At 43.7% G+C, this 25,129-nt stretch overlaps 2 protein-coding genes across 2 annotated transcripts; both read left to right on the forward strand.

Moving 5' to 3' along the window:
* The first annotated feature begins 623 nt into the window (after positions 1-623).
* tmed7 (transmembrane p24 trafficking protein 7) lies at positions 624-4,295 on the forward strand. The gene is made up of 3 exons (XM_029259507.1): positions 624-794; positions 2,053-2,298; positions 3,142-4,295. The coding sequence occupies exons 1-3, from the start codon at positions 624-626 to the stop codon at positions 3,376-3,378; spliced, it is 654 nt and encodes a 217-aa protein (XP_029115340.1). The 3' UTR covers positions 3,379-4,295.
* Positions 4,296-11,707: 7,412 nt separating this feature from the next.
* fem1c (fem-1 homolog c) lies at positions 11,708-18,454 on the forward strand. Its single transcript, XM_018758215.2, has 2 exons — positions 11,708-13,144; positions 15,816-18,454. The coding sequence occupies exons 1-2, from the start codon at positions 12,601-12,603 to the stop codon at positions 17,123-17,125; spliced, it is 1,854 nt and encodes a 617-aa protein (XP_018613731.2). The 5' UTR covers positions 11,708-12,600; the 3' UTR covers positions 17,126-18,454.
* Positions 18,455-25,129: the final 6,675 nt, after the last annotated feature.

A 25,129-nucleotide genomic window follows, 5' to 3' on the forward strand; every position in this document is an offset into this window, starting at 1 on the left:
TCGTAGGGCCTTCAAATAAAAGTATTTATTTAATATTTAGCGGGACAATCCTTCTCTTTCGCATACAAACGGAATTTCTTCCGTCTAGTAACGACCTTCTGACCAGCCCCAAATTTACTTCCGGGCATAGGTGTATTCCTAACAATGAGAAAGTACTTCCGGGGCGCGTCATAGCCTTCACTGCCGGTGTTTTGCCACGCAGAAGCTAAGTGTCTCTCATCCGGGTGACAGATTCGAGGTGAGTTTGTAGCTCAGGTGTGATTATTTCGCGTGAAAAAAAATATATGCGGCATAATTTCGAAAACAATACAACAGTGCCCCTTATCTAAGACGAGACATACATCGCAAGTGCAGCTTTTGAGCTGAGCAACTTGAATTGAATGTGTTTTTCTCGCTCCTGTTAGCAGTTAGCTTGCTAGCAGTTAGCTTTTTAGCTCATATCATACTACTAGTTACCGCGGGCCCAGGGTAGGGAGGTCTCAGTCCCTGTAATCCGGTTTCGCTACTCCAGTCCAAGCGAGGTGAATATCGCACGTCTGTGTTTACATCACTATTAACTATTTTTATTCTCCATAGCGGTGTTTGGATACCCTCCCTGCTCCCAGCTCTTGTTGAACTTGAAGATGCGCCGTGCCCGTGCTCCAGCCCGCCTGCTGCTGGTGCCGGTGCTGTGGGCCCAGCTGCTGTGCGGCTCGGTGTGGGGTTCCGAGCTCACCTTCGAGCTCCCCGACAACGCCAAGCAGTGTTTCTACGAGGACATAATCGTTGGCACCAAGTGCACCCTCGAGTTTCAGGTGTCCTGGGCTTGTGTGCTGCTCTGGGGAATATATATATGGGTCTAATTACAGTGACTTGTTCACTGAATCATCATGTGTGAGCTCTGAGCAGTCAGCAGGCCCCATGCAGCTGAACTGTGTAATAACACAGCTTACTAATATAGTCAACATGTGTTATTAAAACAGGTTAAACCTTTTGAAAACAATTCCCCGGTACTCACTAGTACCATCAGAGAACTTACCCCTAAATCAATAGCGACATAAATTGGTCAGTCGGTACCATAGCAGTTAGAGCTACTGCCTTGCTTTGGATTCAAAGGTCACAGGTTCGAGCCTCGTCTCCAGCTGTAGTACCCTTGAGCAAGGTACTTACTGTACATTGCTCCAGTAAAATTACCCAGCTGTATAAATGGGATAGTTGTAAGAACCGTAACATTCTAAGTCGCTATGGAGAAAAGCGTCAGCTCAGTGAATAAATGTGAAGTTTATTGTCTGACAACGCAAAGCATTTTGGTCCAAGGACAAAAGATTAAGCAAAAGTTTATTGTTGCATTGTAGGATTTTTTTTTCTGTGCTGGTGTTATCAAAGTTTTCTGTATTTGTTGTGTTTTTTTTTTTTTAATGGTGACAACAGGTAAAATCTTGAAATTCCTCTGTTGCTGCCTTAGAACAGGTTTTTCAGTGTTGGGTGGGGCTGCAGCAGCAAATCCTCTTTACATTATCCCTTTGTGAGAGTCTTTCATGTAATTATAGGTGTCTTGTTGCAGTTAAATGGTGCATTTCAAGTGAAATGCTTCATGATTTTTTTTGAGTCCCACATTTCTGGTTCATGGGGAGGGGGATTATTTACTGTTTATTACACAGAGGAAGCTTGCAAGTGGATGTGCTTAAATAGTTTGCTGAAGTTTTTTTTAATTATCATACATGGTACAGACACCTTAAATAAATCTAGCTTCCAGTATTTCATGTTTTTGCAGGTTACTTTTCTTGAATGTAAAATTATTTATGCTTTCAGTGTGGAAGATTAAATTTATGGAATATTGTAAATTGGGATTTAGGAAATTTCATTGACAAAATAGTGTATAGTCTTGTTAGACTGAGAATTTCATGACAGTTTGTTTCCTATGAAGATTATTGTAACAGCTACGATTTGTTACGAAAAGGGATGCATTTTTACATTAATAATGGAGAGCTCTGACAGTAGTTAAGGTCTGTTTTCTAGAAAGACCTATTGCAGCACCTTTACTTTGTCATGAAACAAGATGTCTTTGTTCAGGTGGTCACTGGAGGACACTATGATGTTGACTGTCGACTGGAGGATCCAGATGGAACGGTCCTCTACAAAGAGATGAAGAAGCAATACGACAGCTTTACGTTCACTGCCGCAAAGAACGGGACCTACAAATTCTGCTTCAGCAATGAGTTCTCCACCTTCACGCACAAGACCGTCTACTTTGACTTCCAAGTTGGAGATGACCCCCCTCTTTTTCCTAATGAGAACAGAGTCACAGCTTTAACTCAGGTATGTCTGAGGTTTATGGATGTGTTATCAGTGTGGTATATTTAAAGAAAAATGAGGTAAATGCTGTTTTTGTTCATTAGTGACATTATCAATCTTTCATTGTTTGGTCCAGGCAAATTGCTAGACCAGGATGGATGACAATGTTAGTATATATAGATATATATATATTTTTTTTAATACCAGGACTCAAATTTAATACATTACTTTAAATAATAAAACAGTGACAAGCTTGAAAGAAAAGGTTTATTTTGTACACAACTTTGCTTGGTGACCTCCCCAACAAGTTTAACCTGCTTTTTTGGTGTCATTCATTTTAAGTCATGTATGCACAGTACACCTGCATGGTACATTTTATGTTTTTTCCAACCAAGTTATTTTATATGTATCTTATGTGTGTGGAACATTATAGTAGTGGGAACTTTCTACATGCATATGCTTGAGGTTATCCTTATTTGTGTTTCAAGGCAAATAACACCTTAAGTCATGCTCCTTCAAGTTTATTTTCTGTTGTTTTAAAAAATGTAATGTTCAATGGTAGCCTGTGTGCAGAGGTGTAGTATGACAGGTTCTGCATTATTTGTTAAACATCACTGAAAATGGATTAGCTTCCCCTTTAAAGAGTCAGTGTAGAAAATGTTCTTTTTGTGATCATCTTTCTACGAGTATATGCTTTATTTACATTTAAGTAATAAAGTAGCTAGACAGGAGTGCTGATGAAATAGTTACACATGCAGTGTTGGTATCACACAGTCATACTGTCAGTGTGACTCACCCTGTAGTCTTCACGTATGGTGTAGATGTTTCATAGGCCCTTGTTGAACTCTGCCTTGGTCTGTTTTCCAGATGGAGTCTGCCTGTGTCTCCATTCATGAGGCCCTAAAGTCTGTCATCGACTACCAGACACACTTCCGCCTGCGCGAGGCACAGGGCCGCAGTCGTGCCGAGGACCTCAACACTCGCGTGGCCTTCTGGTCCATTGGGGAGGCATTCATCCTCCTGGTGGTGAGCATCAGCCAGGTGGTCCTTCTCCGGAGCTTCTTCTCGGATAAGAAGACGACCACAACCAGAGTCGGCTCTTAATGCCCCCACACCCCTCCCTTTGCATTGGCGCTCAGTCTTGTACGTGAAAGTCCCTGTTGGCAGGCTGCAGTCAAAACAACTTATGGTATAATTTCAGTTTTATACAAAAAATTCCACTTGCAGAATTTTTTTTAGTCGCACTGTAGATTTTATTTTGAAACCCAACGGATTGTTCTGAAGTTATGAGATCTTTTTGCTGTAATAGTAACAATTTAATTTATTGTGTTGGGTGTATTTTTAACACACCTTCGTTTATCAGAATGTAAATCAATACTGGTTTGGTTGAGCATGTCTCCAGTGCAGGAAACTTGTTTGGCCTTTCCAAGGTGTAGAAATTCCTTCCTCCCTGTGTGACTGGAATGCCAAGCACCAGGTCAGCCACCCTGATGAGGGGATGGACCAGTCTCCCCTGCAGGAGATTGAGAGCATTTTACCTGTCTATAGTGACTGCGTCCCTCCCAGTACTTGTGTTCAGTCTGAGATGCCCGTAAAGAATGCAGACTCGTTCTTTCAGTGTACCTGGTATCACAAACGGGACTCTGCCGTTTCCCTCTGTTGTGGATGGTACATACCTTTGTGACATCACAGCTTGCACAAGGTGTGGGGGTTTCTTTTCTATGTACCAAGTCTGCCGGTTCTTCTTCACCCGTGGAAGCTGTGGGGTACCCTTTGAATGCTAATTTCAAAAGTACATCTGAACCTGGTACCCCTTTATTTTATTTGGAGTTTTAACAAAAAAAGAAAGGTCTTTTTTTGGGTGTGCATGTGTGTGGGTGAGTGCACTGTATGTTTGTATGTGTGGACATGTAAATGTCAGTCTGTTCATAGTACAGTCACCCAGACTCATTGGCACTCCGCACTGGGAATTGTTTACTGATTTATGTTGTTAAATAAAACATCTTGTGTCTGAAACCCCATCAGCTGGTGATCTTGATTTTATTGAGCCTTTTTCAGAAGCAGTGATCCACTGCGCTGTCCAAGGGTGTGGGGATTCAGTTCAGCATGAACTCCAGGAAAATGCCATGAACTGTCCCCTGTATTAAAATGCATAGTTAGTAGAGATGGTTCTGCATATCATCACACTTAATGATTGATAAAGCATATGTCCATTTTTTTTTTTTTTTTTTTTTTTTTTTTTTTTACAAAGCCATTCAGATTGAAAAAAACCTTGGTCAAGTACATCACAGCTCTTAAGTGAACAAGTCACCTTATGCTAATACTTCTCTCCTGATCTCCTAACAGCTCCATAAATATGCATCACACCACCAGTCACAACCACATTTGTATTTTGTATCAGACTCAGTTCTACAGGAAGGTGCTCATGTAAAGTGTACTGGCGCAAATAGTTGTGTTGGCCAAACTGTGCTTTGACGATGGCATGTCTGTGTGCAACACTTCCAGAGTGCTCTGAACTGAACTTCCGTTTCCTTAGTTGCATGTGGCTTTGGAAGGAAGCATCTTCTTAAGAATAAATTTGTATGGTGCCTATACAACATGCACTCCCCTAAACTGTGCTTCCTTCTATACCCCAGTGCTGAATGATATGGTTTGATTGCTGAATTCTGCAATATTGTAAAGTATTTCTGTGAACAATTTTTTCCTTTCAACAGTTCAGATTCAGGAAAACTAATGGCAAATGCAGGGCATTTTTTACGCTTTAACATGTAATTCAAAAATTACTGCAGTGAAAGAGTTAAAGTAACATTACTGGTAATACAGTGAAAATCTTTGTACTGTTGCATAATTTTATGATATCATCTCATTGTAAAAAACCAGTGATGGTTGACACCTGCATGTACAGGCTGTCTTTAGACAGTGTAATTGATTCCTGGGGAAAAACTAATGTGAAGAAAGACGGGATAAACCGATTCATTTTCTTTCAGTACTGTGGATTAGTGGTGACTGGTATGGTTTTAAAGTCTTGGTTTTCCTAGGTTATTCATACTGTATTCAGTTGGTCTTTTTTCTATGAATGGAGGGTATATAACCTCAGATTTTTCTGTATGTATGCGAGGTTACATCACACAGTAGTTCTGAACTAAATGTCATTTGCTAAACATTCAATATGCTAATAAGGGTCATGAAAAAAATAAATCTTCATAACATAAGGGCCATAATCATGAAGAACCCTCATGGTGATTCCACAGAGTTTTTATCAGCCTTTAAGGTAGTAAAACACATCCTAACAAATGTGCAGCGCTTGCATTCAAATACGTAATTTTGAAGCACATTTTATGGCCAACCTCTGAGCGATTCTATCTGAATAATCCATTTATTTGTGAATTTAACATTGTCTGCAACCAACTGTTGTGCTGTAAACGCTGACGACATATTTTTGTGTTCATGCATTTTATAAATACGAATCTGTGTTTATGCAGCGTTAATGCCGTTTGCCGGTGCGAATGCGAAGTGGTGCGGGTGCCAGACGTGGCTCTGATAGCGATGCCAGAGGGGAGCAGTTTTCCGGTTATGTAAAGAGGACCAGACAAGGTGGTGTTTTTAAGAACTCATTGAACAGGAAGGACTGCGCTCACTGCTGAGATGTGTTTTAACAGGGAGTCCGTTCCAAATCTGATTGCTTGATTGTTCGACATGACTGCTCTTTTTGTGCTATAATAATTAATCAATAGATTTAACTAGGGGGCACGGTGCTGCGGCAGGTTTGGCCTGCGCCTGTTCCCTCTGGTTGGTCTGGAGTTCGAGTCCTGCTTGGGGTGCCTTGTGATGGACTGGCGTCCCGTCCTGAGTGTGTCCCCTCCACCTCTAGCCTTATGCCCTGTGTTGCCGGGTTAGGCTCGGGCTCGCCGCGACCCAGCTCGGGACAAGCGGTTTCGGACAACGTGTGTGTGGATTTAATTACAGAGGCTAATAGGGGTTCCTATGGTGCTGCTCTCAGAACGAGGTGTGACTCCCCCTCCCAGCTGAAGATGGGTCTCTGCAGGCTGTAGACCACAGCAGTCTTTTCCTTCCCCAGGGGACATTATGCTGATTTTAAAGCTTTTTGGTTTCTCGGCACGACCTTATAAATTTGTATTTGCTCCGATTTTGAATAATTGCATAAATATACTATATGTTTTATTTTATGATTATTCTTCCCAGCCCAGCTCTTGAAGTTGTTTCCCTTGGACTGCTGAATGAACAAAGCCATGTTCAGAAGTGTTCAAATGAGCTCCAAATGAATTTTCGTTGCAGTCTTGTCAATACACGTCTAAGCTGGCTGACCTCATTAAATTAATTAGTGTTTTGCATGCAGATTCTTTAATAGGAACTTGAAGTGTGGATGCATTTTAGGGTAACTAAGGACAACCGGACATAATTTAATCCTGCGCATTCAGCTGACATTCTGTCCTGTGATTTTTCATAAGCACTGTGTTCAAAGAGTTCAAAGTCACTTTTCCACTTTTCCTAGTCCAGTATCTGCTTGTCTGTTCCCACTGAGCTCTTATCAATTAAATTTACAAAAATTTATATAATTTTTAACATTGTTATCTGCTGCATTGCCGTTTAAGCTACTCAGCTCAAGAAACATCTTCAGAAAGCAACAAATGATAGTACTGTATAAATGTAAATATTCAAGGTCCAACCCAAGGACACCACTGGAGAACAGCATTCTGAAGACATTATTTATATGGTCACCAAAAGATGACATCAACTCAACCCAGCGAACATGACATAGTAAGTTCTCCCAGTACCCAAACACAGGGTGATTTTTTTCCGCTCTTTCATGCAGACGTTGCAATGGTCACTTATTTCATTTAATTGGTAGATTGTTTTCAGGGAAAAGATGCACCTCTGTGTGTTTTTGTCACTCACGTAAGACCATACAGGCAGTCCCCGGGTTACGAAACTACCCAGTAAAGCCTACTATATTAAATTTCGAGTTACAAACAATGATTTGCAATAACAAACGGGTGCTGCTTTGCGACTTGGATCAGAACATTGCACGTCTACAGCGGTTTGTCGGCCTGTGGGCCCCTAAGCCCGAGGTAGGACAGACTTTGTTTTTGTCAGTCGGACCACGTTCCTGTTAACAGTGTCTCGTGTGTTACTGTATTTAGCTTTAATTTTTTTTGTTTCTACCCTCGTAACCATGGCACCAAAGTGTAAACGTGATGCAAGTGATGGAGATGTATCAATGAAAATGAAAACGATCACGATTGAAACTGAAGTGGAAATAATAAAGCGATCGCAAAAAGGTGAAATGCCAGTGAACACTGGAAAAGCAAAGTTTCTTTAATGTTTTTTATAGCTACACATACACATTCTCTCTCTCTCCTCATCTCATTCTCTCGCTCTAAAAGAAAGAAAGAAATATTGTAGTTAATTTATTATCATTCTTATCATTACATCATCACATTCATTGTTGTATTATTATTATATTACTGTATTGTTATATTAAAAATATTTTAGTGTATCCGGAAGCGTTTCTTTAATGTTTTTATGCATAGAAAGGTACACAATATACTATATGCTAAAACAAACGTTTGACTAACTGGCGTTAGACATGAACAATACCTAACTGTACCGACTTACGTACAAATCCAACTTAAAGACAGACTGAGGACACGGAACTCGCTCATAATTCGGGGACTGCCTCTATTTGGGAAGTCGGTGTTATGGTATACAGCTGTGGCGACGTAGGAAGCTACAATATATTCCTGTATCTTAGCTGCAAAATTTATATACCATAACCAGGAATTAAAACACATACATAGTTACAAAATGTTATTTTTAAATACTGTTTTTAATTTTCTAAAATTATGAAAGCATTTTCAAATGTCATCTGAATGCCCCAGAGAGAAGAGTGTGGTTCTCTTTAGCAGCTGAACTTTCCTCATTACTCAGAGTGCTTGTGTCCTACAATTGCCTACTCAACGAGAAGTTTCAAACTGCTCCCGAGACTCATACTTGTCTCTGGAGTATATGATTATTACTATAGGTGACTAATAGAGCACCCTTTTACACGACTTCCGTTTTATGTAGTTATTTTTAAGTGCCTTTGGCTCAAAGTCAAGTCTTGGTGGTCACATAGACAGAGTTCTTCAAGAAGGCGTCCTTAGTGTTGGAAGGGGTGTTGATATTGCTGCTGTGATGGAGTTCATCCATTTGTTTGCTCGTTGTTCTCTTATAGACAATATTCCCAAGCATTAGTCTTTCCAAGAGTCTGAACTCTGCATGCTCTTTTATTCATTTAACTGACATTTTCCTCCAAAGTGACTTACAGTGTTAAGGTACCTACAACTATCCACCCATTTATACGCTGGGTAATTTTACTGGAGCAATTTTGAGTATCTTAATCAAGGGTACTACGGCTGGAGGTGGGAGTTGAACCTGTTACCTTAGGGTCCAAAGGCAGCAGTCCAAAACACCACGTTACCAGCTGCCTCCATGTGTCCAAAGTATGATAACCTGAGTCTCATCACTTGTGCTTCCTGTCACATTCTGGCTTGATTTAACCCAACATCCATGTGTTTCCCTGGCTATCTGTGGCATCCTTAAAAGTCTCCTCCAACACCACAGTTCAAAGAAGTTTCTATTTTTCCTTTCCTGCTTCTTCAAAGCCCAGTGTTCATTTCCATAAATTGTTATATAAAATACTGTTGCTTGGACAATTCTCATTTTTTTTCCTTTGGATACATCAACACTTTTTAAGGACCATTTCCAGACCTTTACTTGCAGATCTGTTGAATGCTACTCTTCCTCTTATCTCTTGACTGTTCAATCCTTTCTTGTTGATTATTTTTCCCAGAATGAAACAATTTGTCCATAAGTCCTTATGCCTGTGCCAGCAAGTCTGAAGTTTGCTGCTGTGTCAGTTGCAATAACTTCTGTTTTCTTCATTTAAGGTCAATCCCAGTTTCTTTGCTAATTTTTTTTCTGTTTAATCTTAAGGTCTTCATCACCTGCTATTAAGCTTTTTTATACATTTGTTCATTTATTACTTTATCTGGCTGTGGGCTGCAATATTCTTTTCATCCTACACTTTTGTTAATAACGTAGAAGCTCCTTGCTACTTTACATATTTCAGCAAGTATATTCTGCACTTGGGGGTGCGGTGGTGCAGTGGGTTAGACCGGGTCCTGCTCTCAGGTGAATCTGGGGTTCAAGTCCCGCTGGGGGTGCCTTGTGACGGACTGGCGTCCCGTCCTGGGTGTGTCTCCTCCCCCTCTGGCCTTGCGCCCTGTGTTGCCGGGTTAGGCTCCGGTTACCCGCAACCCCGTATGGGATAAGCGGTTCTGAAAATGTGTGTGTGTGTGTGTGTATTCTGCACTTCTCCACCACCATGCTGCTTTTAAATTACTTTATTGCCGTTGTGTTCCACAGCTAAATTTTCCATTCGTCTTTCTTCCTTTTATTTACTTGAATGCTTTACGTCCAACATTGTTCTCGTCTGCCTTCTCATTATTTCATAATGACAAAGCTTCTTCCTTTATGAAACCATTTTTTGCATTGAGCTGCATGAAAATTGCCAACGGAGGAAAACCTTCTGTTAATGGTATTATTTTAAATACAATCATTAACCACGTTGTCATATACAAATTATTACTCATAGTTATTTTGTGGCAAGTGAATTAGTTTTCGGCGTTTTTCTTACATTTAATTAACAGAGTCTCATTGAGTTGTTGTTGTCCATTAGTAATAACTTCCAGCAGTCTGGGAACCCGCAGACGAATCTCTCAGTTATATCTTCTTGGCAGACTGTGGTTGTTTGCTAAGGTCTGCTTTTCTGGCACGGAGGATACTCCTTGCTACAGAGATGAGGTGAAATAAACACACCCAGACCACAGGTTTTGTTAACAATGATCACTTTCTCATCTCATGTAATCTATTTTAAAAAGGTAAGAGTTGTTGATGTTAACCAAACAGAGCATCTACTGTGATGCTCTAGCTGGGCTTGTTAACACTGATACCAATACAGTGCACAGCTGTATGTGGCGAATGATGTGTCGCAACCTTGAAGTACTGACATAGTCGATATTAAGGGAAATGAGCCTGAAAAGAAAGAACTGGACCTTAACTATGACTACCCTACTGTTTTTTTTAAACTGACCATTTGAGACATTGAAAGTAAGTTGTGTATCAGATGAACTGGGCCAGTAGCAACACATTTACGTTTATTCATTTAGCTGATGCTGTTCTCCAAAGTGACTTAGAATGTTACTGTACTTACAATTATTTACCCGGTAATTTCCACTGGAGCAATTTCAGGGTAAGTACCTTACTCAAGGGGTCCGAAGGCAGTAGCTGTAACCACTCCGCTAGCAGCCGTCCCTCATACGCAGCCCCGGGTGTATTCATGGTACAGAGCAGAGGCAAAATAACAATATTAATGATAACTGTTGACACATGATTTCAAACACATACCATTCTATTATTTTTCAAAAGATGTTAAGAATCACATGACGCTAATGACAAACTTGAGCAGGAATTTATGAACCTTGATGTTAACACGCAAACTCTTTTACACACACCTCCTGTTTGTCATAGGTGGGGCAAAACGGGAAGAAAGACGGTCATTGTTACATTATTAAATATTTAAGCATGCGTTTCTGTATCTGGGATTCACTTCAGAGAGGCTGTGATTTTGGCAATTGTCTAGTCTAAAAATAAATCCTTTGATTTTTTTCCAACTACATTATGAAGTCTGATCAAGAACTCATTACGCAAAAGTGTTATCAAATAAGTCTTTGTATCACACATAGACAATGGGTAGTATAATTTAATTTATTGGCCATTACCTAAACAGTGCTCATTTTTTTGATGAATGTCATCTTCGTTGCCATTCCTGACCCATGTCTTGTTATATAAATCCCCCCCTAGAATCTTCAACTAGGTTTCCACATCTTTTTGCACAGAATGGTATAAACTTGATATTTTCTCTAAAGTTCTTTTAACTTTATAACTGGCTAAACCCAGACTTAGGAAAGATTTACATGTCCGAAATATATTAAAAATGGGAATCATTTTCATACCATCAACATTAATGCTGACACCTCAGCTCTCTCATAATTATTTATTTTCATCTGGTTTCAGTACTGGGTAGAGAGTAGAACTAGTTTGTTTTTATAACTAGTTCAGGTTTCGACACATGCTGTAGGTAAATGGTTTTGCCTTCTAAATATAAAAGTAGCGCAATATAATCTCGGTGGATGTGAGCTTAACTGAGCATTCGTCAAACTTGGGTCACCTCTGAAATTCTCCAACAGAGGAGTACCGTGATCCCACTTAACCACGTCCCCCCCGTCCCCCACTGCTGTCGAAGCCCACCGGTGGAAATCACACGTAACCACAACGCAGGCACGTCATTGGACGCCTCGACTGTCAATACAACAAAGGAATGGGCGGGGCCGAGAGGCTTTGTTTTCTATTCGGCACACTGGGGCTTCGGGGATTTCTTGTCGCGAGGAGAGGCGCGCGGTGTGCGCGCGCTCGCTGTCATATTCTGCTTTCGGAGCGCGAGCGGGTTTGATGGGGTACGCGCCTGGGACGTGGCGGGTCACGAGAAGCTGCTTTTAGCGCGAAGAGGGGAGCGCGCGGGACGTCACCATCTTCTCTCTGCGACGAGCACAGGAAACCCGAGCGGGGGCGGAGGGAGGACCGTGGATGTCGGATGTCTCCGCCCGTGAGGCTGCGCTGCGGCCCGCGTCGCCTTCGCTTCTCCTTTTTCACATTAAGAGAAAAAACGGGAGGGCGCTGACGGATCCCTGACAGAAATTAGACGTTGAAAGCGACGCGTTTTCCCGAATGGAGGCGACGTGGTCGTGAGCTCTCACTGACCTACCTACCTACCTACATTTGAGCCAACTAGCTGCGCTAACTAACTAGTTGTGCTGACTAACTACCCGGGGACGGTGAGAGCCGCGCTGCCGCGCCAGGCGGCCGACGCTTCCTCTCTCTACTCTCTGGCACCGGCGGGAACGCGAGTCACGCTTCTTTGTCCGACACTCGCGCGGCTCTTTCATCAGTTTCCTTATTAAATTGAGCAAACTGGAAGTCGCCATCGCATCGATTTGAAAGAGTTACCAGCGCGCTGTTTCGGAAAAACAAAAAAGAAGGAAGGAAGGAAGGAGGCAGGAAAGGCGGAAGATGGTGAACCGTGGCCGCTGCTGAGGTAACAGCTCCCCGCTCGGCCCGGGTCCCTACTGCTCTTTTCCCGCAGAAAGTCAGTCACCGTCCGGAGGGAGGAGGTCCGACCAGCCCCGGAGCGTCGCCCCCGCCCAAATGGATCTGAAGACGGCCGTGTTCAACGCCGCCCGGGACGGCAAACTGCGCCTCCTGCAGAAGCTCCTGGAGAACAAAGCCGGGGATGAGGTGAGCAGGCTGATGGAGGAGAAGACGAACGGCGCCACCCCGCTGCTCATGGCCGCCCGCAACGGGCACCTGGACCTGGTGGAGTACCTGCTGGAGTGCTGCCTGGCCCCGGTCGAGGTCGGAGGCTCCGTCAACTTCGACGGCGAGACGATCGAGGGCGCCCCTCCGCTGTGGGCGGCGTCGGCCGCCGGCCACCTCAAGGTGGTGCAGTCGCTGCTGGGCCACGGCGCCTCGGTGAACAGCACGACGCTGACCAACTCGACCCCGCTGCGCGCCGCCTGCTTCGACGGACACCTGGACATCGTGCGCTACCTGGTGGAGCACGAGGCGGACCTGGAGGTGGCCAACCGCCACGGCCACACGTGCCTCATGATCTCGTGCTACAAGGGCCACAGGGAGATCGCGCAGTACCTGCTGGAGAAGGGGGCCGACGTGAACCGGAAGAGCGTCAAAGGTGGGCCTGAGCATCAGCCTGTAGGTTGTACGTGTGATGTGTAACCGCGTGGTTATTGGTTCGACTCCCACTCCTGCTGCACTACCTTTGTTTGTTGGAGGTGCCACGTGGGTTGCTCAAAGGTGAAAATATCCAGGTGTCCGAGTGTGAAATTGCTGTGAATAAGGGTCAGCGTGTAGTGTGACAGTCTGAGGTCTCAAGTTCGTATTTCCGCTCCAGATGTAGTACTCTGGTGATCGGGGTACGGGCCCCGGATTACTTGAGTAAAAACACCCTCAACAGCACACGGCGTGAGACAGGAGTCTTCATGTCCAGTGCTTTTAAGTCCCCCTACCTGCGTAAAAATATTACTTGGAACTAGTTTTTATGGGCAGCAGGTGGTGTACCAGTGAATGTGCTACCCTTGTAGCTTGAAGGTCTTATGAATGTTCTCCAGATGAAACTTTTTAAAATAGACAATATCGATAATCTAAAAAGCTACGAATTTCAGATTGTTGCCGGCATTCCCAAACACGCCTGGTTGTAACAGGGCAGGGGCGACTGTAGAACTGACCAGAATTTTACAATAAACAATCTAGTTTGAATTTTAAAAAAATGCACTCACGATCAAGTAGAACTTCAGGTTTTTTTTTTAAGGCTTCTGAGACTGTTTTCTAAAATCTTGTAGCAAAAGGTTCTGTAATAGATTTCTTTATATGCACAATTCGAGTTATTAGAATGTGATTTCCCCCCCCCCCCCACCCATATTTAGGCTACAGCTGTCAGATAGATGGGTATCCTTCTCCATGATCTGGACAGTGCAATAAATCTTCAGGGAGGTGAAGGAGGCGGTAACATTTAATACCCAAATAGAAGTGGTCTGCCTGGCAGAGTAATCTCAACACCAATTTTCTGTGATTCATTCATGCTTAAAACTGTTTGGGCATTATTCAGAGGGGTGTGAAAAGGCATTGTTACCACACTGATCACCACTCATTCAGGCCAGTAGGCTGCTGCTGCTGACAATGGGCTGTGCAGCCGCACCATTACATCCTTTGTCAGACCCTCCCTTTAGTAGATTCTTTGCAAAATGAAAAATAAAACCTTAAATGCTCATTACAGGAAGCACACAGTAGTTTCAAGCATCTGAAATGTTTCATTGAAGACATCCGCTTTTTGAAGGCCTCCCTGCTTTACTGTTGGGAGCACAGATGTTATAGGATGGTTGCACATCAAAGTTCTCTACAGCAAACCATTTAGTTTAGAGGTCTGAGGACTGACTGTCCACAGTATAGCTCGTGTAGTATAGCGTGACGTCACTGCTACAGCACAATGGAAAACTAACTTTGCAGAGTGAGCATTCCAAGAGTGTCAGATAAACACTTTCGCTGCAGCGCCGTTTGATTTAGTGTAAATTAGTGGGGTAAGGAATGGCCTGGCTGTGCTGCCACAGATCAGATATCAACACAGTTAAAGTTCACTAATCCAAAACCATCCCATCCTGGACTCAGCCCAAGGTCCACTGACTGAGAAGACAAACTTGTGCTGAAGTAGTGGGACATATCCAAGGCTGCTTCATGGATTCAGTTCTGACCCAGATCCTGCTGTAAACTTAAATATGTAAAGAGACCAGATGGAGGAAATTACTGCTGCTTTAATATAGGAAACCCAAATTTGATAGTTGGACATCAAAAGCACTGAGACCACCTGCTAAAATAATTCAAAGGGACTGTCACTCCCCAAGTGTGGTATAATGCATTTTAAGAATTTTACGTAATCAAATTATTTCCAGTACTGTACCTGAGAATCCGAGGGTGTGCTTTAACCACCTTGCTTGGGTTTTAATCTTAACAATTTTGATTAAATAGCCAGCTAAATAAGTCTGTGTATAATCAGTGTGAAATGTTAATGAAACTGCTTTATGTAAAGTTTATGCTCTACAGCTAAAATAGCATAATTGAGGCACCATCCTAGATCATTGAGGTCAGTTCCCTGGACAACAGGAAGGCTGTCAAAAGTCCTCATATTGTCGTATGGACTGAAATCTCTATTGCTACAAGTAATTTTTAAGATAGGAATATGCAGGTGGTTAAACTTTTTGACTGAGCTGGAGTGCTTTTCATGTTCTTCATGTTGGTGCCCACGGGGAGAAAGCAGTACCTGAGCTAGTCCGAAATAGTGAGAGCCAGCCCAGGGGCAGTCTAGGTTGTGTTTGTTTTTTCTCTCCATCAGAAAGGGAAGAAATTTTAAGAGTTAGTTTTGTAAATCTGAATATAACAAAATTAAAAGGGTTACCCTATTATTTCCTCATTGTTATGTTTGTCTGTTGTTGGCAGGAAATCTTGTGGAGAAAAGTTGATGCATTGTAACATGTTTTTTGTCTTTGATAGGATGCCAGGGTATTCATGCTAGTCTGAATCTTTACCTGCTGTCTAGTTTTTGCACCACAGACTAAAGGGTTAAACAGTGTTTATTGGTAGTTCTGAACGTTTGACTACATGTGTGATAGGACTCCTTGTTCTTAGAATTTCCCAGTTTATTAATTTTGGCTGTGTTTTTCTTTCTCCGCAGCAGATTATTTTCTGAAGTTCATGCAGAGAGCAAGATGTTGTAACGCGAGAAAGTGTGTGCAGTTGAGTTGTAGGTAGGATCCTTGTATGGAAGCACTAATTAATCCTTGTGTGTCCTGCAGGTAACACTGCATTGCACGACTGCGCTGAGTCGGGGAGCTTGGAAATAATGAAGATGCTGCTAAAGTATGGAGCAAAGATGGAGAAGGACGGTTATGGTATGACACCATTACTTTCAGCCAGCGTGACAGGACACACCAACATCGTCGATTTCCTCACACAGCACCAGCACACTAGCCAGATTGAAAAGATTAATGCTCTGGAGCTGCTTGGGGCCACTTTTGTCGACAAGAAGCGGGACCTTCTTGGCGCCCTGAAGTACTGGAAGAGGGCGATGGACCTGCGGTACAGCGACAGCAGCAACGTCATTCATAAGGAGGAACCCAAGCAGCTGATCATGGCATACGACTATGCGAGAGAGGTGGACAGCACAGAGGAGCTCGATGGCTTGATCTCTGATCCAGATGAGATGAGGATGCAAGCCCTGCTGATCCGTGAACGCATTCTGGGCCCTTCGCACCCCGACACATCCTATTACATCCGGTACCGGGGAGCCGTCTACGCCGATTCGGGCAACTTTGAAAGGTGCATCAACTTGTGGAAGTATGCTCTGGACATGCAGCAGAGCAACCTGGACCCGCTGAGCCCCATGACGGCCAGCAGTCTGCTCTCCTTTGCCGAGCTCTTCTCCTTTATGCTGCAGGACCGTGCCAAGGGCCTGCTGGGCACCTCGGTGTCCTTCAGTGACCTTATGGGGGTCCTCAGCAAGAGCGTGTTGGAGATCGAGCGGGCAGTTAAGCAATCGCAGGCCCCTCCAGACCCAGTGCAACTCACCAAGGCTCTGTCCATCATCCTGCACCTCATTTGCTTGTTGGAGAAGGTTCCTTGCACTGTGGAGCAGGACCACTTCAAGAAGGAGACCATCTACAGGTTCCTCAAGCTGGAGCCCTGCGGCAAGAATGGCTACAGCCCTCTGCACTTAGCAGTGGACCGGAATACCACCTGCGTGGGCCGCTACCCCGTCTGCAAGTTCCCCTCCTTCCAGGTGACCTCCATCCTGCTGGAGTGCGGCGCAGACGTGAACTGCCGCGACCAGGACAACAACAGCCCCCTGCATGTGGCAGCCGCCAACAACCACCCAGACATCATGAACCTGCTGATATCCTCTGGGACGCACTTTGACAGCACCAACTCCTTCCAACAGACCGCCTGCGACCTGCTGGATGAGAAGGAGATGGCCAAGAACCTGATCCAGCCCATCAACCACACCACGCTACAGTGCCTGGCTGCCCGCGTCATCGTCAAGCACAACCTCCCCTACCACGGTAACATCCCTGTCAAGCTGGAGACCTTCATTCTCCTGCACAGATAATGGTGGCCAACGACATGCAAAGGCCCAGTCTGGCACGGTGTCCTGTTCCTGGCCCACCCCAGCGCTCCAGTGCGCTCTAACAATTGTACCGAGGATTCGATTGAAACTTCTACAGATTGTCACACCAATCGAGGATGGTAGACAGCACGTTGAATGCATGGGTATTCTATAACATGGACGCACTCAGTATTTCATACAAACTTTTTTTTTCTTTTGCTTGAAATGAGGACTTTTGCATATTTCATGTTATTTATGAAGATCTTGGTGAGATGCTTCCCCATTATCTTCTGCTTTGTCACTATTTCTATGCAAGGGCAGTGGGATGTGCGGAGCCGTTCTCCTGTTTTCTTAACTTGGAAATCTGCGGCGAAGGCAAACATTTAATATTTGCATCTCACGTTTGATATCTGCATCCTTGTAAATGCTTAGTATGTGCTCCTGATGCTGGTTGTTATCTGTTTTTGTTACATGGAGCTGAGTGGAAGAACAACTATTTTTTTTAACATCAAAGCATAGATAAGCTTTATGAAATTAATGTTTGCAAATACCGTAAGTGCTTTATTCCCGTTGCACAGGCTATGATATGCAACTGTTCTGTGTTACTTGTCTGTGCAATTTCTCTTTTTCTTGTGACAATAGCCTGCTTCTTTGTGTCAACTTACGTTTCCTCAGCGCTTTTTCCTTAATGTTTTACACTACACAAGGAGAACTGGGGTGACTATGTACTGTTGTGGATTCTCACAGTGGTTCAGGTAGGCTTGATTCCGGTTGGCTGGAGGGAGTTGCTTTCGTGGCGGTAAAGCCTAGGTTGTCCCGAGTGCATCGTGCATGCAGTGTTCTTGTGCTACGTGAACCTGATTGTCCTGAAGTAAGTTCTGAAAGAACCAAGACAAGCCAAATATCAGTCAGACTTTTTTAATCAGGATGTGCATGTGGTTATTCTTTTTATCCTAGTCTCTTACTGTCATCTTTACGCTTCTTTGCCATATCATATTAACGGGAAAATGAACTTGGTCGGCTTGTTCTGACAAGTGGACAGGGGGTTTTATTTATTATTTTTAGAAGTTGTCCTTGGGATATTGAGCTGGCCACAGAATGCTCCATGAACTGATGGGCTGAGCTTTGTGACCCACCGCTCTTTGCACATCCGCTTTGGTCTTGAGGCATAAAGGGCTTTTTCATTTTTTAGAAGAAACTTCCCCTAATTACCTTACTGATGTTTTGTCAGGTGACCGACTATAATCAAGCACTTTATTACAGCGGAGTATAATATTTCATACAGCATAATGGCATACAACCTGTTAACGTCTTAAGAGCAAAATTGGAAATAAACCCATGTTGTACTTGTGTGCTCTGTTCACTTGTGAATTTTTTTTTTCTTTTATATTTTGGTTGACTTGACACGACTTACATTTATTCATTTAGCAGATGCTCAATAGAAAATACAGTTGTGCATTACATTAGCAGGAAGCTAGACTTAGATGCAGATGCATGATTCTTAAGTGCAGTTAGTTTCTTTCTTTCCACCATATGATCCAATGTTCATATATTCAACCAACTTGATGTAAGGGGCTGTGCTTCGCCGTGGTGTGAGCTGCTGGCTTGTTCCAACCCGACAGGTGGTTGGCTCTGGGGCAGGTGAGTTTCGTGCTGACACCACCTCCTTCTCAGCAGGAGGAGCACATCGCGCTGCATTCCTAAGCGTTTCCTGCCTGAGTCATGCCGAGGTATGCCCACGTGGTAGTTCATGTAGGATTCATAGGGGTGTGTGAGAGAGTGGGAGCATGCGATGCGTGTCTTGTCAACAGCCTTCTTAGTCGGTACTCGGTGATTGATTTCAGGCAGTTCTACCGGTTGAGGTTGGATTTTTTTATGCATAACAGGTTAACGGTGGACAAAGGAGATCTACATATAACCAATAATGTATTTGCGCTACGCTTCCAGTCCTCAAGTGTCCCCTTCCTCCCCAGCCCTTTGTGTCAGTAGCTGAAAACTGATGGAAGACCTTATACCATGTGTTAGTTTCTCACTTCAAGGGGCAACTTGCACCTGTTTTTCATTCCACCTGTCTGCTAAGCATCAAGTGCACACACAGTTGGTTAGGAAATGCTAATGTAGTCAATGTATGTTTTCTGCCTCAACACTAGTTGCACCTCCTTAGACTTGCTGAAGTCCCCCCGTGGGCTTCTCCGTTCCGGTCAGTATTGGTCTCACACAGAACTTTCCGTAGTGCTTGAATGTTTCAAGTGTGTACAAGTAGATGAGTGTGTGCAATTGGTTTGCGATACACTGGCATCCCACCCATCCAGAGTGTAGCCTGCCTTCCAGGATAGGCTCTGGAGCACTGTGACCCTGTACTAGACAAGCCATTACTAATGACGGATTGAGCTTCAGGCATTTTTATATTTTGGCTGAAAAGTTGATTTTAAGTGGGCGGGAATCAGTTTTGCGTTTTAAGTTAATGGAAATATGGTTTTATCAAATTTTAACCACAGTTTTTAAGGTGTTGGTTATATCTACTGTATATTCACTGAAATTACTTACTTTCAGACCGGTGATGTGTCTCCCTGGGGCATTGCCTGAAGTGCAATCTGTACATTTTAACACTTTAATCTGCCCTTTCATGTGGCTTACAAATGTTTTCCTCAACAACCCTATATGCATATACTACCATTGCACAGTGAAATGTTATCCCTCGCTATTGTCACCCAATGATATTGGTCACATCTTTTCTTCCTGGGGACTTGATGATGCAGTAGACCAAGTTGGGTTTTCTTTTAAATTTAATTTTCTGTTGCTGCTTTTCTGTATTACCTCAGTCTGCTCAACCAGGTACCTTGTTCATTAAGTGTGATGTTGGTCCCCCCCCACTGCAATTCAATACTTTTTCCTCCAGTTGCAACCATTTGTGTTTTGAAAGTATGTATTTTAAAGGAAAGGTTCAGCAAGGCCTTGGTATTTCAAGCTCATAATGAACGGTGAAGATCCAGTACAGAAATCTTGGACACCCACGTGCGATGGCTGATCCACGTTGACTTCTCGTCTTGTGTTGTAAGCTGAAGGATACAGAAATCAGAAATTCCATATCCTTTTTTCAACTGAAACATCAAAGGGGGGGAAGTCTTTTTAAAATCCTCATTTTGGTGTTTACAATCCTTGTGGTTTAAGACATCCCCCTTCTTGGCTTTTTTTTTGGCCTCGCATGTGATGTTCAGCCTACTTCTGCCATGTCTTAAAATAACTTTGAATAATGCCCCACTGGAAGCATGTCCTACATACGCGCCGGGCTTGGGCCCTGGCGTGCAGGTGCTGCGGTCGACTCAACCCGTGCATCAAACGGGTACGACATGCTGGCTCTCCTGGAGGACTGAGACCCCTCAGACTCAAAACTTGGTGGCCACACCTTAACGATGTCTGGTAGGACTTTGTCCTGTCCTCTGATTCCAGGTTTGATGTGAATACCTCCTTTATCCAGTGCGTTTCTGCCCTGATTGACCCTCCCCTCCCCTCCCTTTGTGTGCCTGGAACACTGGTGCTGTGGTGCTGTCAGAAGGTGCGTGATAACACAGGTGAACTGTAAATGCAGCTGGACCTTCAGCTGTTCTCAATGTGCTCAAGTGACTATAGAATGTAAATTGGTACAGTAACAGAAAAAAGTGAAATGTGATAAATGGTGGTTGGGGTGAATTATCCTCCGAATATGATGAAAAGTGCTCTGATGTTCCTGCATAAAAAAGACAATATTAATGTTTCCTTTTGTACCAGTGCTCAGAAATTAGATAGTACTGGTCAGAAATTTCTGGATAATTATAGAAGTTCACAGAGGAAGTGTTCATTGGAATTCCTGACAATGCTCTTGTTGTGGCTGGTGGGTCAGCGACTGAGTATGCAGCTGTCAAGGAAATGAAAGTTAATATATTTCATAAATGATTTGTTGCTTAACCGGTGCTCTTATAAAAAGTACTCATTTATAATGAATGGATGTTGCTTACTGAAGTAATAATATTTCATTATTGTGAAGTTTGCATGTGATGGGTCCAAATCAGGAAACGGCACTCTTGAGGTCACAAGTCCTGGTCCTGAGCCACCATGTGGCCTAAGAGCCCTAGTCTGTGGCCGTTTTCTAGGGGAGCTGCTGTCGTGTCCCTCTGCGAGGTACTTGGCTTTTTCGAAGAAATCACACTTCCCCAGCTGTGCAAATGGGCCCAGGTGCGACTGCTGAGGAAATGCACGACACGCGCCACGTAGGATAAAGGCTGCCCGAGCAGCGAGCGGAAAAATGTCCCTGGCTGCGCTCTCTTCATCGCGGTGACTCATAGGCCGCCCACACGGGTGCTGCGGGGGCTATTTTCAGCCACCACATGGCTTGCTCTAATTGATGTTCCATTGTTAGCTCCTTTCAGTCGCACGTTTCTCCTGTTTTTGAACCCCCCTCCCCCGAACCCCGGCTCCACCGTCACCGTTGTTCGGGACCAGACCCGCTTGTCCACCTCGCTGCCGTGCGGCGCCTGGTCAGCCCTGCGTTACACCTCCATTCCCCCAGGAGTTTTTATTTTTAGCCAGCCGTGCTGCGTTTATACCATACAGAATGGCACTAATTTGCTGCCATGGCTCTAGCACTGCAGTGATTTGTTACTGTGATACAGGTCTGGCAGGCTGCTCTCTCCATATATTCATGGTACGTTGCTGTAGGAACCAGGTTTGAAAAGTCAAGTTTGCCAAGTTAGTAAATGTACATGTATCTGTATGGCAAACAGCCCTGTCTAGTTCCCTAAAAGTTATGACCTTAGACCTGCTTGCTGTCTGCTGTAAGAAGGAAGACGTGTCCTTGCTCTGCAAACGTGTCAATCCACGAATTTAGTGGGTTTACCACTTAAAAGGATTTCTATGAGGGCTGTTGGAATGTTAAAATTGGAGTTTAATTATTTTAAGCTAGAATCCTATAGGTCAGGGTAGCGGTTATGGCTGTACTGTGCAGCCTGGGTGAAGGGCATTCTGGGCAGAAAGACAGGCAAGGAACTGAGGAGTATTGTCACTCATTGAGAGGATAATGACACTCACTGCCTCCCACCCTCACTTGCTGCAAGTACGGAATAAGAGAGTGGAAGGGAGGTCACTTATGGAACCTTAACCATGCCAGCTTGACATCTAGACAGGAATGTTTCTGCTAACAACGGGGGCATTCGAGCTAGAGAGCATACATATTTTACGCACACAACCACCCGACGTGCCACAGCTTGTCTTGCTGCGTCAACTGTGTAAACAGGCATATTTATGGGCTGAGGAGGCCCGATTGTTGCGGCCAAGCACCAGATTCAATGGCACTAGTTTGCTAAGCCACTGGACGGCCCTCGGCTTTTCATGCCGCCAGCTGACGCAGAAGATGAGACTGGTAACGAAACCCCCAACTTCATCCTGGGAGCTTGTCCATGTGTGATTTATGGTCGCTAAAGAGTGAACTGAATAACCTGGCAATGGAGCACTGAACACCAAGGCTTTGCACCTCTAGACAGACACGGAGCTCTACTCATATTGTGTCAACATCCCAACAGCGGTGCCGTGTGACTATTGCGCAATGAAACCTGCACTTCACCACGCAGACTGCCTGTTTAAAGCCTGGCTGTCAGCACCAAGCCACATATTGAACGCGAGTCTTTACCAAACACATGTTAAACAGGGCTTGATCATCCTGGAACTGATGCTGAGAACAAAAGGCTGCGTCGTGTTGCTGAGAAGAAAGCCCCAGGGAACCATTGTGTCCTTGTTAGAAGCTGCGTGGGACAAGATCTGCTTCAAAAGGTTTGTTTCAAACTGGGCTGAGCTCACGACAGCAACGCCGCCACATAGGTTAAGACGCTCTCATCAAACTTCAAAATATTTCTAGTACGATGAAAAGATTTTCTCCACTGCAGAGTAGTGCGGTTTTCTTTAAATGATCATCTTTTCAATTAGAAAGCACTTGCTGAGATTTGCCGTTTGTAAAACTCTAGGCTTTTGCTGCCTTGTTGTTAGATTATCAGATGTCTTTGCATGCTGTGTCGCTTAATTGAGGACAGCGTGAGTGAGTTTTCTTGGCTCGGCACTGGACAAGCGCCCCCTGCAGATGAATGTATAACGTGCAAGATGCTGATTGGCTGCACTGGCAGTTTTGCTCCTCCTCCAGCAGGCACTTAACCAATCAGAACGTGCGCTAGCCAGACTCTTGCATATTGCCGTAGCTTGTGAACGCAAATGTCTCGGGTATAGAGGACTCCACCGTGCATGTCATTCCTCACCACAGCTTTCGATGTATATCACTGATCTATACGTGCAATCTTGTATTAGCCCCGCCTCTTTCCATCAACGATATATTAACTGAGGCCAAAAAGCTTTCTCTGTGCAGGTATTCATGCAAATTTATTTGCACACTCCAGCTGTTGCGAAAGGGCTGGCTGCTATACTTCGTTCACAGCAATATTATTTAAAATGATGCCTTGTGTGATCGTTTACACTAGTAATATCGAATACAGCATATCGATATACTGTCATTGGAGCACACGAGGTTGGTGGAAATGCTGAGCTGAGTGCCTCTTTCCCTTCTTGACATGCGATTTATCCAGTTGATGCTTTTCTCCAAAGCTACTTAATTTCAAACCAGTGATATATTGACGGCGTACTCCTAACAACAACGCTTAAGAATGACGCATCCGTTCTGTACCACCACACCTGCATTTTTTATATTTCTACATTGCTCCATTTCACAGTGAGTCAGTAACATTGTGCATCGCCCAGCAAGAAGGTGCGATCACTCTTTTAACATATTCAAGCAAATAACCACTAATATTATTTGGTTGCTGCTTGTATTAAAGGTTCTCAGTCCATCTTCTATCATGTCTTGATGCCCAAGGAGAGTTCGTTGTCCTACATAACTAACACTGAATGAGGATCGCTGATATTTCACCGGTCAGAATTTTGAGGCATGTCTTCCTCCAGTGTGGACACATGATTGTATCAGAATAAATAATTAAAACATTTCATGGGCCTTAATGTCACTCTTTAAGAGAGCTCAAGTTGCGTCTAAGGTAAATGTCATTTTTATTTTATCACAAGCTATAAAAGAAAAATGTTCTCCTTTGGCAGAGAAATATTATGGGGAGAAGGTTCTTAAATGTGTTGTTTTTTTTTTTTTTTGTAGTTTTTACCCAAGTGTTTAAAATGGGGGGGGTTAAAAATGTGTGCTACTGCCGAGCGAAAGTTGGCTCAAGGAGCAGTTGACGTGGGGGTCAGATAGCTCATTCCCAATCTGACAAGGACGGTGTAGCTGTGCCCAGTTTTACAAGCAGGTTTTCATGACTCTTGATTATGCCGGCTAGCCGTGAGCGTGAAATCCTGACCCTTAGCCGAAGTTCATGGCTGTATGTGCTACGTTTTTCAGTCCGCAGCCTCTCCAGTTTGGCCTCCTCGGAGAGACTGTGCATAGGCCGCTTCAGGAAATTGAAGCCGATTTGCTGAAATTGTAATACATTCACTTTAGAAAAGTATGCAATCTCACCTCAACCTTCGTGAGACGAGAAACCTTAATCCAGCTCAGAAATCAAAATCTTTAACACATACTAACCCTAGTTTGCTTTGCTTCTTGGTTTCTGAAGATTTTTTTTTTAGAAATAATTGGGGACAAAAAATTTAGTTAATCCGAAAGGTTTGTGTTCTTGTTTATGACTCTGATTAATCACGTGTGTTTAACGTTTTCTACACACCTGTACTGTAAGTTCCCGTGGGGGAAAAGCATGTGCTAAATAAGGAAATATAAATCTCACCCCTAAAACACACAATCAAATGACAATGTTGGTCAGGGCTTAATGTAAAAATTCTCTTAATTATATATATGCTTATTTTGTGTAAATGTTATGCTTATAGCAATTTCAGTACCTGCTTTGTATTGCGAATCAAAAAAGGGCAAAGGCCTGGTTTTTGCCAAGTTCTAAATAAAACATACCCGTCTACACACGTTCACTGAATTCACCT

The sequence above is a fragment of the Scleropages formosus genome, chromosome 17 (assembly GCF_900964775.1).
Source record: "Scleropages formosus chromosome 17, fSclFor1.1, whole genome shotgun sequence".
NCBI classification, from domain to species: Eukaryota; Metazoa; Chordata; class Actinopteri; order Osteoglossiformes; family Osteoglossidae; genus Scleropages; species Scleropages formosus.

Bases quoted from the DNA above. Each gene is read 5' to 3' on its own strand.
- tmed7 (XM_029259507.1), top strand. From the start codon at position 624: ATGCGCCGTGCCCGTGCTCCAGCCCGCCTGCTGCTGGTGCCGGTGCTG. The intron at 795-2,052 runs GTGTCCTGGGCT...GTCTTTGTTCAG, and splicing joins AGTGCACCCTCGAGTTTCAG to GTGGTCACTGGAGGACACTA. The intron at 2,299-3,141 runs GTATGTCTGAGG...TCTGTTTTCCAG, and splicing joins GAGTCACAGCTTTAACTCAG to ATGGAGTCTGCCTGTGTCTC.
- fem1c (XM_018758215.2), top strand. From the start codon at position 12,601: ATGGATCTGAAGACGGCCGTGTTCAACGCCGCCCGGGACGGCAAACTG. The intron at 13,145-15,815 runs GTGGGCCTGAGC...TGTGTCCTGCAG, and splicing joins GAACCGGAAGAGCGTCAAAG to GTAACACTGCATTGCACGAC.